Source organism: Aplysia californica, unplaced genomic scaffold, assembly GCF_000002075.1.
Source record: "Aplysia californica isolate F4 #8 unplaced genomic scaffold, AplCal3.0 scaffold00987, whole genome shotgun sequence".
NCBI classification, from domain to species: domain Eukaryota; kingdom Metazoa; phylum Mollusca; class Gastropoda; order Aplysiida; family Aplysiidae; genus Aplysia; species Aplysia californica.
The window spans coordinates 89,271-106,282 of record NW_004798257.1 but is presented as its reverse complement, the minus strand read 5'-3'; the positions used below and the strand labels follow the sequence as shown (position 1 = coordinate 106,282).

The 17,012-nt window shown below is 39.9% G+C and overlaps 1 protein-coding gene across 1 annotated transcript; it reads right to left on the bottom strand.

Moving 5' to 3' along the window:
* Window positions 1–3,009: 3,009 nt before the first annotated feature.
* On the bottom strand, window positions 3,010–16,609 carry LOC101854609 (decaprenyl-diphosphate synthase subunit 1). The gene is made up of 10 exons (XM_005111020.3): window positions 16,417–16,609; window positions 14,856–15,143; window positions 13,756–13,889; window positions 12,663–12,801; window positions 9,928–10,039; window positions 9,151–9,260; window positions 8,437–8,517; window positions 6,935–7,048; window positions 4,794–4,874; window positions 3,010–3,176 (listed from the first exon to the last, which is right to left on the bottom strand). Exons 1-10 carry the CDS (start codon window positions 16,582–16,584, stop codon window positions 3,036–3,038), a joined length of 1,368 nt encoding a protein of 455 aa, XP_005111077.2. The 5' UTR covers window positions 16,585–16,609; the 3' UTR covers window positions 3,010–3,035.
* Between the last annotated feature and the right edge of the window lie 403 nt (window positions 16,610–17,012).

Below are 17,012 nucleotides of genomic sequence, written 5' to 3'. Positions count from 1 at the left end.
TATCTTGCAAATAACAAACATAATAATGATGATACATATTATATTACAATGTACCACCTTGGTGCGTGACTTTGAAATGAAAAGTCACACTAGAATGTTCATTATTTTTTTGCTCTTCTTCAACTTCCTGCCCCTCTCTACACCTCTTTTTAAAAAATAGCAGTGTTTGAGTTCCAAACTAACGGCAGTATTGGTATTCTTTCTTGTCACACTGGCAAAAAAACTAATAATCTAGAATTAGAATTAAATCGTATGACAAATTTAGTGCAAACAAATCTTGCACATCTCTGAAAACTTCCTGTGAGACCTGTCAGCAATGTTTGATTTATTCACAATCATGCCAGCGTCTATGTTGTAACGGTCAGCCTCTTAACCTTGCAGACACAAAGGACGTGGTGAGTTTATCGACTAATTTTGTAATTTAAAAAAACACTAACAGGCTAGATCAAAGAGGCAAACTGGCCCAGAAAAAGGACACTTTACTTTTTCGATCGAGTGGCCATCTGGGTTCTAGGCTATCAGTCTTCCATAAAAAAGGACCAAATTGTGTTGAAGTGGGGGTAAAACATTTACAACAAGTAAGTAAAGAGACAACATTGGAACACAGTGGAGTGGTGTAAGGTGATCAATTTCAAACATTCCAACACTGACCATCCAGCTTTTTCAAATCCAAAGCTATCCTACACTCCACAAAGAAAAAAAAACCCATCTCTCCATTCTAACGGATGTCGATGTTAACAAAAATGAGGAGTTGATCTTTATATGGCTCTCTCAGATAAAGGCAGTCTTAATATCAAGTAGCATAGCAGTCAGCTTAGTTAATGAACATTTGCAGAGACGGTGTTTATTTATGTGGTGGACTATTCAATATATATAAAGAGAAAAAGGCTTCTGGTTTGGATGTAATAAGATCCCTGCCATTATAATGAAAATATCGGGAGTATAATCAAGAAGATGAAAAAAAACTACACAAGTACTCTGGTTTTGAAGTGATAGATCCCTGCCATGGTTTAATCGTCAGGAACAGAATAAAGTTAAATAAATAGAAAATTAAAAAGACGAACCTGACAAACACAGCGATATAACTTTAAAAGCACAAGTTGACACTTTAAGACTGGTCACACACCATTCTTGACACACTCGGGGACACAGACTCGCTTCATCGTCACCACACCAGATTTAAGTATTTCAAGAGTCCTAGAGCAACAGTTTGGTACGAGCAAGCATTTCTACGCATTTATTCTCTCACATTACTAGGTATAACTATAACCTACGACGAATCAACACAATACCAGCAGCTGCATTTTGCCACAAACAGGTCCTCGCGACACAAAGTGAAAACAAGTAGAAAGAACATTCATCAATGACTCAAACCAACGTTCACGCTGAACTATATATATATATATATATATACACATACACTTTCATATTTCTCAGCTGCGAATCAGTTCGCAATGATGTCGTACACTAAGAAATGGGGGACTCAAATTCATGAAAAAACCAACCTTTCCTAACTGTCATGGCAAGTTTGGTACGTACAAAAATATGACTATGACCTGTATACTGTACAACCGTGACAGTAAAATCAGAAAAGTACAAACCTGACAGAGCCCAGCAGGCCATGCCACTGATCGATATATGTATGTGGATGTGCGAAAGTTTTATTTGAATCAATTAGAATCAATATGAAAAAATAGCTGGTCAAACAAAAAAAATCTTGCATCCACGGAGATTATTCATCCATTCATTTATTCATTTGACCTAACTGAATAGCCATAGAAACCACACACAAACACACACACACCAAATATTGTTACACACGCATACATAAACACACTTGATATTTCATTCACTTCCAGTCTGAGAAGAAGAACGGAAGACGAGTGGATGTATGCGTCTCCCCCTCACCACAAGGCCGCTCAACCAAACAAACACAAACTTCATGAATGGTTGTGACTTTAGAACAAAAGTGTGTCGTGACGCAGGGGAATCAGGCGCTCATCAATTTTTGGGTATACAAAATTATTGGTATCATCTTATTGTTTGTTTTTGTAAAGTGTTTTATGGCGCTCGCAACTGCATAAGGTCATATGAGCGTGCGGGACACACCTAATATTTTCAGTTGGTAGGAGCTTTTGAATTTTGCCCGGGTGGCGGCCGAAGCCTACTCTTATCGATTTTAGACCACCAAGGGATCTTTAACGTGCGCAATTTGCACACGGGCCGAGATTTTTCGCCCTTGTCCGAGAAGGCTAGGTGTAGATCTTTCCTACCAGAAGATCAGGGGTGTGGTTGAAAGACAGCGGTAAGAAGAAGCGAAGGAGTAGCAGTAGAAAGGCAGCAGAAAGAATCAGGAGCCCAGAGAAAGGGGCAAAGGAGGAGAGGGGGTGGGGGCAGAAGGAGGAGACGAAAGCAGACAACAGAACATTGCTAGAGAGCAGGAAAGGAGGTGAAAAAAGGAGGTGAAAGGAGACAAATTTAGAGAAGAAAATTTTTCTGTCGCTACCTGGATTCGAACCCGTGACCTTTTCAATGAGAGGCCAACACCTTAACCTCTAGGCCACGAGAGCCCCCGGTATCATCTTAAAGCTTGTTCATTTGTTTTGCTTCCGATGAAAAAAAATACCCATCTATCTTGGATACAAGTCGAGATATTGGCGATCGAAGGAGGAGGGGGAAGCTTTTCAGTAAAATCCACACAGAAATGTGTTCTATAATGGACATGAAAGTTGTTGAGCCAAAAAACAGAAATTTGATAAAAAGATAAAAATTCCCAAACTTGCGGAAAAATGAAAGAAAGTTTCTTCACTTTCATTATTTTGACGAGCGCCTGATATCACCCCACTGCCTCATAAATGGATTATAATCCATCAAATTACCATCACGTTGAAATACTCCATCACAATTCACAAGCAGTCCTTTGGCGTTTTACTTTAAACCCTTGCACCCAATTGTAAAATCCTACTCACAGTATATAACAACGAACAACATAAATTAGAACAAATTCTCCTAACAGACACCACGAAACCGTTGTTCTATTTCTTCCTCTGTAGCAACATGTTCGCCAGCAGTATAAGAGCTCTCTTCGAGTTGGAATCGGCAAAGTCCTGAAGGCTGCGCTCGGCCTCCTTGCTGTGCTGATGGGCCAACAGGCGCGTTTGTTCCACTCCGTTACTCTGGCGACCAGAAATGACATTTGTCGGTTTATTCCAGTATAGAAAAGTACATCGACAGAACAAAAGCTAATCTCAGTTCAGGGGGAAAAAAAGTACGGCAATCAGGAACAATGTACCGGTACTATACGAGAAAAAATTTGGGGTTGACGGGGAAGCTGGTGATAAAGAAAAGTCAGCTTGGAAAAAAAAAAGTGAAGTTATCAAATACTGGGCAGGGTCAGTTAGTTTAGTTTTAGTACGAGTTTTACTGCACTCGCAACTGCATAAGGTCATATGAGCGCCAGGAGATTAGAGGTGTTACAAGAGAGTAACAAACATAAAAAAGAAGAAGGGGAGATAAGGACAATAGATGTTTGATAGGAAAGAAGGAGCAAACCACACCAGAGCACCCACCAACCACCCACAGGGCAGGGTCAAAGGCAAGACAATACACAGGAAAACCAGAGTGGTTAAGGGTTGGGTTTGGGTTTATTTATTTGGGTTGAGAAAATGGCCCTACCACTACTGGAACCAGCACACATAGAGGTTGTTTCAAAAGCCATCAGAGTCCTGATAGTCTATTTTTAGCTTGACGAAACCCTTGACTGACAGACAAGCCAATCGGACCACTTGTGGCCGGACACATGACAAAATATACTACGTATAAAAATAGTTGCATTTCCACAAAATTTTTCTCTAACACATAAAACCGATACGCTTAGAATCAGATTACAGTATATAGTAGAGGGTTTTACGGCGCTCGCAACTGCATAAGGTCATATGAGCACTAAGGGGGTGGGTGTCAACAGAGAAGTCTTTACAGGGAATCAGACTTACTCTCCTCACATCTCTAGCTTCAACAGCACAAGGTCTGCTTTGACTATCAACCCACCCCGGAAATAGCAGGTCACAAGAGAGTGACACACATACAAAAGAAGTAGAGGAAAATGACAATAGTAAGGATCAGGAAAGAAAAAGCAGCAGTTCCCTGTTGTAGATCAGGCACAGTTATGAGCGTGACATGAGTCAGCCCATTTACAATTCTACTGTGTTTGAACGAGAAATGTCCCCCCTTTGGGAGTGGCCTAAAGACACTACAGTCAGTGGTACTGCCCCGGGGGGTAGAATCAGATTAAGAAATTTACAAAATGTGGGCGTTGCACATCTTGTTTTATTTTGTTTTAATAAGGTTTTACGGCGCTCGCAACTGCATCAGGTCATATGAGCGCCAAGGGGTGGATGTCAACAGAGAAGTCCAAACGGGGAATCAGGCTTATTCTGCACACCTCTCTAGCTTCAACAGCACAAAGTCTGCTTCGACTATCAAGGCACCCCGGAAATAGCAGTTCACAAGAGACTGACAAACGTACTTACAAAATAAGTAGAAGAAAACTGATGATAGTAAGGAAGAGGAAAGAAAAAGCAGCAGTTCCCCCTATGTTATTCCGGCACAGTATGAGCATGACATTTATAAATAAGCCCATTTACAATTTTACCGTGCATAAGAACATGTTACTATCCCTCCTTTGGGAAAGGCCTAAAGACACTTTAGTCAATAGCACTGCCTTGGGGGGGGGGGGGGGGGGGGGTGTAGCACACCTCAACAACTGGCTGACAAAAAAGATCTATGCTGCTCACCTCCTCCACCAGTCTGCGGGCGTACTCCACGTCGCCCTCGTTGGAAAATCTCCGCATGATCATGGCATGGAGCTCCGGGTGCTGGGGACAAAGACAAACAGACAAACGAGTCAACATCACGGAGGTTTGATGAAGATTTGACTAGGCCGTTTAATTTTAGAAAGAGTTTTACGGCACTTGCAACACAATAAGGTCATATAAGTGCCGAAGATTAGAGGTGTTACAAGAGAGTAACAAAACCCCAAAAAAGAAAGGGGGGAGATAGAGAGGATTGATTTTTTATAGGAAAAAAAGGAGCAAATCACACCAGAGCACCCGCCAACCACCCACGACTAGGCTATAAGATGGGGGTAGAGTAACTGTCTTTCACAATCTGTTTTTGTTTTGTTTGTTTGTTTGGGTACAGAGAAGTACATCAACACAATAATGGTCATTTAGGGCTGGGAGAAAGTCAGACAGACAGACAGACAGACAGACAGACAGACAGACAGAAACAACAGAGGAGAAAATGGTATGGGTTTAACGCCCCTATCAACACTATGAGGTTATTTAAGGGGCGGGACCTCCTAGTTTAACGTCCGTCTCCGATAGGACCGAGCCAAGTGGGAAGTTCGTGTAAAGTGCCTTTCCCAAGGACACAACGTCGGACCGAGCTGAGGCTCGAACCCCCGAACCCGCAATCTTACGATTACGAGTCCGGTAGCCTAACCACTAGGCCACCGACGCCACTAAACAAGAGAGGGAAAGTAAAGAAGTAGGACATACCAATACCAGTGGTGCCCTCTAACCATATCGTTGATAAGTGGATGCCAACAAACCTTTGGTGGTACCAAATTGTCCTGTCCCCCATCGTTTTAGACAAGAAAAATTCAGAAATTATGCAAACTGAGCCCAAAAATGTGAAATTATGCGATTCTGTTAATTTTAACAAAAAATTATAAAGGAAAATAACCAGAAATTATGCAAAAAATTATCAAATTTTGCTAAATTATGCGGGGTGCATAAAACCATGAGGACAGATTGTCCCTTCCACTAGAACAGGGTAACTCTGAAAATGCGGTTTTTGGTTGTTTTCCCTGTATTCTGACGGACAGCGCATAACACATCCTATAAATAACTTTCATCCATATTTAATCTATTCAAATAGTCGTAACAACAGTTGGATTCTAATCAGCTAAAATGTGTACAATAGCTTTATGGTACTTTTTAGTTTTTTCACTCACTGTAAAACTTACAGAAACAGAGTTAGCTGGTTAGAATCCTGCAGCGATGATATGTGAGGCAGCGTGGTGGAACCAGGCTCTCGTCAATTTTTGGGCATGTAGAGTTATTGGTATCATCTTAAAGCTTGTTCACTTGTCTTTATTTGGTTGAAAAAAATATCCATTTATCTTGAATACAAGTCGACACATTTGAAAAAGAGGGAGGTGGGGGTAACCTGTTTTCAGAGGTAAAATTAGTGAGAAAATGGCCGCCAAAGATGAGTTATTTCCTTAGCTTAAGAGTCCGTGGTAACTGAAAATTTACATTTTTTGTGCCTTTAATCAACGCTTTTCTGAAAAATCCACACAGAAATGAGTTCTTTAATGGGCATGAAAGGTGTTGAGCCAAAAAACAAAAATTAATAAAAATTCACAAACTGCGGAAAAATGCAAGTTTCTTCACTTTGATTATTTTGACGAGAGCCTGATTCCACCACGCTGCCTCACATATAGATGAGAGCCTGATTCCAGCACGCTGCCTCACATATTGTAGCAATGAGATGGGTAAAAGTAAAAGCTCCAGCTACACACACTACTGTACCGACCAGACTCTATGTACACAGAAAATAGATCTAGTTCCCCTGCCCCCAAGAAAAACAAATGAATAAAAACTAATGAAAAAAACAACAACAAACAAACAAAAAAACAACTCCCAAAATGCTTTAAAAAAAACAAACAAAAAAACCCCACTACTCCCAAAATGACACCCCCCCTCTCTCCCCATAAAAAAACCCTCCGAAAATGCAACCCCCCCCCCCCCCCAAAAACCCCCCAACAAACCCTTCGAAAATTTCCCCCCCCCCCCCCCCCAAAAAAAAAAAAACCCAACAAAAAACAAACAAACTCCGAAAAACAAAAACCCAGCCCGGCGTGACTGACCTGCTGCGCGGCAAACAAGACGGGCGCGGTGGCCAGGCCCAGCTTGAGGTCAGCGGCCGTGGGTTTTCCCATAGTGGAGGTCGTGGAGGTGAAGTCTAGAAGGTCGTCCACCAGCTGGGGACACACATGGTATTATACACGTCACACATATAGATATATGTGTTACACACACACACACACACACTCACATGTCGCACACACACGTCACAGTCACAAGTATAGTGGAGGTTGTGGAGGTGAAGTCTAGCAGGTCGTCCACCAGCTGGGGGCACGCAGGGTAGACACGTCACACACATAGATATATGTTACACACACACACACACACACACATCACACATGTCAAAGGCACAAGTATAGTGGAGGTTGTGGAGGTGAAGTCTCGAAGGTCGTCCACCAGCTGGGGGCACGAAGGGTATACACGTCACACATGTTACACACATATATCACACACTCACACATATGATATATCACACACTCACACACAGACACATGTCACAGTGACAAGCACAAGTATAGTGGAGGTCGTAGAGGTGAAGTCTAACAGGTCGTCCACCAGCTGTCGACACGCAGGGTAAACACGTCACACACTAGATATGTGTATACATACACATGTCGTACACGCACATGTAACACATGTCACACACATACCACATGTCACCCGCACATGTTACACATCACACACGCACACACATCACAGTCACAAGTTCCACTCACACGCCACACACGCACATGTCATACACGCACATGTCACACGCACATGTTCCACTCACACGTCATATGCACACATCACAGTCACATGCACACACACAAAAACACACACACACACATGTACATGTCACAACACGCTCAATCTACTCTAAGACCATTTCACAATACCAAGATGAAGATGGAGAAAAAGATCATCAGGAATAAGAAAAACAAAACAAACAAGAAGTAATAATACTAACCACATGATATTCCAATGTAAAGCGCATTGAGCTACTTTTTTGGAAATGCGCTATATAAATGTTATATATTATTATTACTATTATTATTATTATGATAATAGACTACATGATTAATTAGGTTGTTTTTTTACTGGGGGAGAATTAATAATAATAATAGATAGCATTTGTATAGCGCATAACCCCGCTCAACAGCAGGCTCTATGCGCTTTACACTATATTATTGCCCCAGCAGACCATAGAAAACTCAGAAACATTCTCAGCTTACCGGGAAGCATACAGTGCAAGCAGCCGATTAAGCGCTCAAACACTAACAAACTCACAAGATCTTTCACTGTCTATAGCTGGGTACCCATTCCCACCTGGGTGAAGTGAGGAAAATTCGTGTAAAGTGCCTTTCCCAAGGACACAACATCGGGTCCCTGACAGGATTCGAACCCACGACCTTACAGTTGCGAGTCCGAGAGCCTAACCACTAGGCCACCGACGCCACAGTCCACAGAATTCAAACTCAAAGCAAAAGAACAGAAAACTCCAGTGTCTCTGTCTACCGCTCACCTGGAAGGCAACGCCCAGGTTCCTGCCGTACTGATAAGCCATCTCTGATATATGCTCATCGCACTCTGCTAGGATAGCAACCTGGTGGGGGGAGAGAAAAAGGAAATTTATAAGTACGTTGCATTCGGTTGTATCCTGCATCTGTCTGGGTGGGGGTGATAGTTAATGTATGAGCAAATTGCAAAATTACCCATGACTTAGGTGTGATCATTTGGGGGGGGGGGGGGTGGAGGGGGTGGGGGGTGAACAGGTTTCCCTTGAGTTATTTAGCAGTCTAATGGTTAATGAGCTGTTCATCAGTACACATGTCAGGACATTTTCCCACACCTCTCTAGAACACACACATACCCCCTCATCTGAATACACATTTTATCCATGTGCATTTATACAGTAGCCTGTCTCCACACACACACATACACACACACACACACACACACACACACACACACAATAGTACAATCTGTCCAGCACACATCAATACCATGAAACACTTAGTCCATCAACAATCAACACACATCAATGTGAACTGCCTTCGATACTCAACATTTTAATCTGTCCGCTACATACCCAATCCCTCACCACATAAAGATACGAACTGCTCTCCACACAATAAATAGCAAGCTGGTTGAATCACAATAAATAATTAGCTGGTTCACACACAATAAATAATAAGCTGGATCACACACTCAGAGACTTAGCTAGCAGTATACTCACTGACTGACATGTGTTGGCTATAAGACTCGCTGTCTTCCTGAATGTCTTTTTTAAGTAATGCGAAAATCTTTCGTTCTCATCTTCTTTTGATCCAAGTTGCATGAATTCTCCTGCGCAAAAAAAATAAAAATAAAATTAATAAAACCATTAAAAAAATTAACAAAAGAACATATATATATATATGTGTGTAATATTTATACCTTTTTGTTCAAAAGTAGACAATGATATTATGCAAACTCAGATACAGGCATCAAAGAACTCTGTTATGCACAGCCTATATATATATATATTTTTAAAAATTCTATTTTTTGCTGCTTCATGCAACTGTGTACATGGATAAAGAAGTTACGCTGGCTATCTAAAAAATCAAAAACAACTATGAGTACAGTACCAAAATACACATTTTTTAAAAACGTTTATATATTTTCACTATAATACACCCTTTTAACATTTATAAATAAGCACTATATTACATTTTTCTAATTTTTTGTAGACAAGCACTTTAATACACATTTCTAACTATAATAAACATACATTTGGCTGGTTGACACACTCAGAGACTTAGCTCAGAGTATGTTCTAGTTTTAGTAAGAGTTTTACGGCACTTGCAATACAATAAGGTCAACAAATAAGTGCCGAAGAATAGATTACATGTTACAAGAGAGTAAAATACACAAAAAAGAAGGAGGGGAAATAAAGACGACAGATGTTTGATAGGAAAGAAGAAGCAAACCACACCAGAGCACCCGCCAACCACCCACAACTTGCTGTACTCACCACTAACTAAATCCTCTAATATAGAGGACAGGATCATGATGACCCGAGTGTTGCCCGTTTTGGAGATGGCTATAGAGGCCTCCGACAGAATGTAGTCACCGGTTAGGATCGACTGGGGAGCAATACCAAAAAATACTTACTCTACAATCATACAATCTCCAACTGTAATAGATCCTTTAATAATCACATATTCTACGAAGGTATTTAAAAGACCTATTGTGTAACCCCCCCCCACCAACAATCTCCTACTGTAATTGAGTTTAATAATCACATATTCTACGAAGGTATTTAAAAGACCTATTGTGTAACCCCACCCCCCCCACCAACAATCTCCTACTGTAATTGAGTTTAATAATCACATATTCTACGAAGGTATTTAAAAGACCTACTGCGTAACCCCCCCCACCAACAATCTCCTACTGTAATTGAGTTTAATAATCACATATTATACCAAGGTATAAAAGACACACTGTGTAAAATAAAACAAAACAACCCAATCGCCTACTGTAATAGATCCTTTCATAATCACATATTCTACAAAAGTATAAAAGACACACTGTAAAAAAAAAAACACCCCCAAAAACCCAACTAATCTCCTACTGGAATAGATCCCTTTTCATAATTACATATCATACAACGGTATAAAAGATATATTGTGTAAAAAAAAACAACAACAACAACAAAAACCAATCCCCTCCTACTGTAACAGATCCTTTCATAATTGCATATTCTACAAAAGTATAAAAGGCACACTGTGTAAAAAAACACCCTCCCAAAAACCCCCCAATCTCCTACTGGAATAGATCCTTTTAAATATTTACATATCATACAAAGGTATAAAAAACATATTGTGTACAAAAAAACCCCAATCTCCTACTGTAATAGTAATAGATCCTTTAATAATTGCATATTGTACAAAGGTATAAAAAAAATATTGCGTAAAAAAAACAACCCCCCCCCCCCAATTTCCTATTGTAATAGATCCTTTAATAATTGTGTATTATACAAAGGTATTGTGTAAAGTAAGACATTGTATTTAAAAAAAAGAATAAGAAGAAAAAAACAAACCCCAATCCCACATCAACACACTCAGAGAGACAATAATGCATTATAATCTAACTGTTGATCAGAAAAAAAGGCGACAGCTGGCTTTAGAGCTAGAGACAAGAGTGTTTTTCGAAATGCCTTCAATTCCAAGTCTTCATTACCACGAGGTATGTCAGTGAACGTTGACAGAACACACGGGCAGGAAAAAAACTCTCACTTGTTACGAGCACGGGGGGAAAAGAGAGACAACAATTATTATTATATAAATGTGGCGCATTGTTGAATGTGTTTCATGGCCCCATCAACGCAATTTAGACAATTTAGATGGGTTGCACCTATATCTATACCCTGTAAGGACAACAGAAGCAGTGAGGGAATAAATCCCAGGAGAATAAAATGTGAGGCAGCGTGGTGGAATCAGGCTCTCGTCAATATTTGGGCATGTAGAGTTATTGGTATCATCTTAAAGCTTGTCCACCTGTCTTTACTTGGATGAAAAAAATATCCTTTTATCTTGAATGCAAGTCGAGATATTTGCGAATGAAGGAGGTGGAGGTCACCTGTTTTCAGAGGTGAAATTAGTGAGAAAATGGCCGCCAAAGATGAGCTTTTTCCTTAGTATGGCAGTCCGAGGTAACTGAAAATTTACATTTTTTGTGTCTTCAATCAACGATTTTCACAAAAATCCACACAGAAATAAGCTCTTAACTGGGCATGAAAGGTGTTGAGCCAAAAAACAAAAATTTGATAAAAATTCACAAACCCGCGGAAAAATGTAAGTTTCTTCACTTTGATCATTTTGACGAGAGCCTGATTCCACCACGCTGCCTCACAAATAAGTCTAATAAAAATATTTTCCCCAAGGAGAAATACGACTTACAGAAGGACAGGAGCTAAGAAGACCGACCAACAACATCAGTAGAACAAAGTTTGTCAATTAATCGATTTTACATTTTGCTCTAAAACAATTTATATAAATCTACACTGATTTTTAAACATTTTAACATTTTAAAGGCTGAAAGCTAACCAACCGTGCAGTGAACTTTTGCGAAAGTAAACAACTTGTGTTTCGCGCGCTCATATGACCTTAGCAGTTGCGAGCGCCGTAAAACCCTATACTACTACTACTACATTTTGCTTAGAAAAAAATGCTATAAACCGTTCAATTTCAACTGTTTTGGATAAAAATATGTTTCTGTTTTGTTTACAAAGATCTCACCCCAGTACATTACATGTACAGTGCAGCCTCTCTATAACGACCTTCGATATATATAACAACGGCCTCTCTATAACAACCTTCGATATAACGACATGCTCTCTATAACAACCTTCGATATAACGACATCCTCTGTATAGCGACACGGAGCCCGGGTCCCCATTTTTCCTTATTATATACCATTAGTAATGTTTGGTTGCCTCTCTATGACGACAATTTTTTCTGGCCCCGAAGATGTCATTGTACAAAAAAGGCAGCACTGTACTAGGTTCAACTACCTGTTTAAAATGTCTCGTTGCATTCTGCATTCAAAATATAACATACTCAGAGAGCACCGAATATTAATTAAATTATTATTACCAAAAATAGAACACCATACCAAAAGAAACCAAAAAAACCCAAAAAACTACAGAAGAAGCAAAACAAGACCAATGGAATGAGCGAGACAACGACGACGACGAGCGAACCTTACCCGGCGCTGTCCGTAGAGCTTGTTCAGACTGGGCTGGCCGCGCCGCGTGTCCGAGGCGTCGATGACATCATCGTGGACCAGACTGGCCGCGTGGATCATCTCCACCACCATGGCCACGATCTTCTGGGACCACAGCATGCTGGGGGGATAGGGGGGATGAGAGTGTGAGCACTACAGTACAGTGACAGCTCTCCATAACTATCATGTTACCGTGACAACAGTCCTTGTGTCCTCCTTAACTACAATGTTACCGTGACAACAGTCCTTGTGTCCTCCTTAACTACCATGTTACCGTGACAACAGTCCTTGTGTCCTCTTTAACTACCATGTTACCGTGACAACAGTCCTTGTGTCCTCCTTAACTACCATGTTACCGTGACAACAGTCCTTATGTTCTCCTTAACTACCATGTTACCGTGACAACAGTCCATGTGTTCTCCTTAACTACCATGTTACCGTGACAACATTCCTTGTGTCCTCCTTAACTACCATGTTACCGTGACAACTTTCATTTTAGTTTTAGTAAGAGTTTCCCGGCACTTGCAACACTAATAAGGTCAAATAAGTGCCGAAGATTAGAGGTGTTACAAGAGAGTAACAAACACAAAAAACAAGGAAGGGAGATAGAGACAATTTATTTTTTTTAGGAAAGAAGGAGCAGACCACACCAGCCACACCAGCCACACCAGAGCACCCACTGACAACTGTCCTTATGTTCCCCTCAATTATCATGTTACCGTGACAACTAACAACCTTTGTATTACAAAGTTCTATCTACTCAGTACCTAGTTTTGAGAAATTTGACGTACAAAATTTTGAGGTCAACAACATGTCAAGCTTTTTCGAATGCAATTCTTTGAATATCTTGATAGCAACTCCAAATAATCTTAAGATTTTGATAGAGCGGATAGAGCATTTGATTTCTCAAAAATGCCATTATTGTTCTTTATTGCTACCAAAACTTATGTTTGTGAGATTTGAAACCAAAAGAGCAAGTATTTATAAGATTAAATCAAAACAATATGGTGGCGATAAGAAAACAGCGGGTAGTGAGAAAGTAAAAGACAAATTTATCATATATGCTCTTGCTCACCTTTCAGCGTTAAGATTGTGTGCATTGCAAGCTTTGGACATGAGCATGGCCACAAGAGGTCTGAACGACTTGCCCTTGCCATCAAAGAAATGGTGAGCCATTGTGCTGAGTAAAGCTTCTTTGGTGCTAAGTAGCTGGGGACAGAGGAGACCACATCAGCGACAATCTTTCCCATATGGCGGAAAACACAGAAGAGGGCAAAATGGCACTTTCTGTATTCCGAATAATATATATATATATATATATATATATATATATATATATATATATATATATATATATATATGGGTCAGGTTTTTATATATATATATATATGGGTCAGGTTTTTTAGTTTTACTTTTAGTAAGAGTTTTACGGCACTGAACTTGCAACACAATAAGGTATGTAAGTGCCGAAGATCAGAGGTGTTACAAGAGAGTAACAAACACAAAAATTTTTAAGGAGGAGAGATCAGGACGATAGATGTTTGACAAGAATGGAAAGAAGGAGCAAGCCACACCAGAGCACCCATCAACCACCCACTGTCAGGTTTTGATATAAGAGCATCACAATATCTTCAGACAAACCATAATTCAGTGAAGTCTCCGTAGTTTGTTGAACACTCCAGACACAGTAGGCACTCCCATTTTGCCACAATAGTACACTACAAATCATCTAAAATAATAAAGATATAATAATATTTTCAACATTTTGATTGGCTTCAACGGACGGACAAACTCTCTGTTCCCTCCAAATTACATTTTATCAACGTTATGCTGTCGTCATCTTCAGCTGAAGTTTTAAAAGACTAAGAGGAGCATACAAAAGAAACTGTCATTTAGTGCAGGGAGAAGTAAGACAGACAGGCAAAAAACAATCCAGGTCTGAGAACTAGAAACACGAGATTCATATTTTAAATTTTTAATAATTAAGTTTTTTGTTCAGTTTGTTCATATTTACGTTATTTATTAGTTCATTGTTCAGTTTCAATTTCAAGGTTAGCCTGATAGAATGTTAAAATATATATCAATAGAGTAAAACATGGCAAAATATCTTAAAAAGCCATTGTAGTGTAAGAAAAATGTTTCTGAACATCACAGAGAAGCTATGTAAAAATTTACCTTCTTGATATCACTGGCAAGAGACGCCATCTCAAACTCCACAAGTTTGTACGGATCGACTGTCACGGATTTCGCAGCTCTGACCGCGTCTTCATGCGATGACGAATACAATCTCTCCTGTCCCGCGTTCTCTGAGCCCACAGAACACAGCGGGAAACCACTCGTCTTGCCACCGGACAGGAACGTTGAAAGACTGCTGGCTGGCTGGTGAAGTGACACACGGCAATGGACATGGTTGTGACGAGTGCAACACCGGCGTAAATGATGGTGACCTATATTTGTCTGAATCTGAAATGAAAAAGAATCGGAGGCTTTAGGCAAAGACTACAGTCTCATCACTGCATATGTACAGGAAGAAAACCAGGAAAAAAAAAACAACAAGTAATGGACACGATTTTACATATAAAAGGCAATGGTCAACATAAAATGAGAGATTTGAAAAAATGTGGAAGTCGTGGACTGATAACAGTCAATCGTTGGACTTTGCAGTATAGATCTGTTTATGATACAACCCCCCCTACCCCCCCAAGTTTCTAGTCGCAACAAAATCACCATACGAAAAACCTCCACTTTTCCTCACTGCAGCTGACTATGCTGTTTTCCTGAGCACGGTAAAACTCACTTTTTGGACATTTTCCTCATTCTCGCAATGCACGTCAACTGTATTTTTCTGACCTCTTAAAAAGTGAACATACTCTGCTGAGAGAAAAGTACATTTAAAGGTGATGTTTTTTTCATAGAGATTTCAAAGAGTAAATACTTAGTGACATTTGAGACTACGATTTCAGGTTGAGTGACGAGTGTTATTCATCAAAGTTTTACTGTACCGGTACCGTAGATTTGTAGATTTCTTTAAAAAATTTTAACCTACATATGGGGACAATTTCTTCTTCTTTTTTTTTAAAGGATTCCAGATTCTTTTTCTAGGATCTCAGTTTTTAATTCATAAATCAATTTAGTCACTTGCTTTCTCACACTCACGCTAGATCTAGATATCTAGATCTAGATTCTAGAATCTAGATCTATACAATATAATACAGTCAGCTGAGCAAGTTTTTTATCGGCCCACTTTTTTCCTTCCTCACTTAAATTGACCTTTGACTCTCCCTGGGGTGTAAAAATGCTGCTATAACTGTCCTAAGACAAATAGGTAATTTAAGTCAATAAGATCACAGGACCTAAACCGACCCATTCTCGTACACGCACGTCGTGCTTTGAATTGTCCTCCACGCCAAAACGACTCTAGTTGCACACGTAGGCAAAGCCTTCTAAAGCCGAGCGGAGACTGGACATATGATACTCATTGCCATTGGGACTGCTATGATGATGGCTCTGAGTTGGAGCACGAAGTTTCACAGAATACTATCAACAAGTAAAATTAGGATTCGATCTGTAAAGCTGTCTCTTACCAGCCAACGTTTCGACCCTTGTTGAAATTAAAGACAATTATTTCTAAAACCAAAAGTAAAAGTTACAAAGTAAAAGCCGGGTGTTTTGAATCACAAGTCACAAGTGCAAGGTCGTTGACAGGCATGATGAAGGTGAGGGGAGGACAAATTACCTGTCTGGCTTGCACTGTAGGACAACATCCTACAGAAAAACTATTCCTTCGAAAAGGAGCAGATGTCACGTTACTCCTACAAGCATATCCAAGGAGGAAAACATTCTTTAGTTCACGAGCAAAAGCAGTTTCTAACAACGCTCGTGTTGACATACAGGTAGCAGCCATGTTTCGTAGTTTCGTTTCGCAACACTAGTCTACTTCCGATTTTATGAAAGGGATGGATCCGCTTGTTTTCAGCTTATTTTGGCCTATTTTTCTGAATCGAGAATTTCTAAAGTTTGTTAGGCCTACATGTGTGAAATTTGACACTTTCCGCTGTGTTATTCGTCACAGCTGTCACTTGTTTTTTAATTTCCTCAGGGTTGTTTTCCTTGCCACTGTAAACTTAGTCCTCGCTTCTCTACAAATGAAATTATGACAAACAGCAGGTGACTGTCGACAAGCGACTCTGTAAATGAAACTCTTGACTCCTCTTGCATCACGTTTTCGATTCGTGTAAATAAATGTTCGCAACAAAATCCTGATTGATTACATGGTCGAGATAGATCAATTCCTATATATATTTATTATATATAATATACGTGTGTACACAC

Bases quoted from the DNA above. Each gene is read 5' to 3' on its own strand.
- LOC101854609 (XM_005111020.3), bottom strand. From the start codon at position 16,584: ATGGCTGCTACCTGTATGTCAACACGAGCGTTGTTAGAAACTGCTTTT. The intron at 15,144-16,416 runs GTAATTTGTCCT...TTTTCATTTCAG, and splicing joins CTACAGTGCAAGCCAGACAG to ATTCAGACAAATATAGGTCA. The intron at 7,049-8,436 runs GTGAGCGGTAGA...GTGTGTCCCCAG, and splicing joins ACCTGGGCGTTGCCTTCCAG to CTGGTGGACGACCTTCTAGA.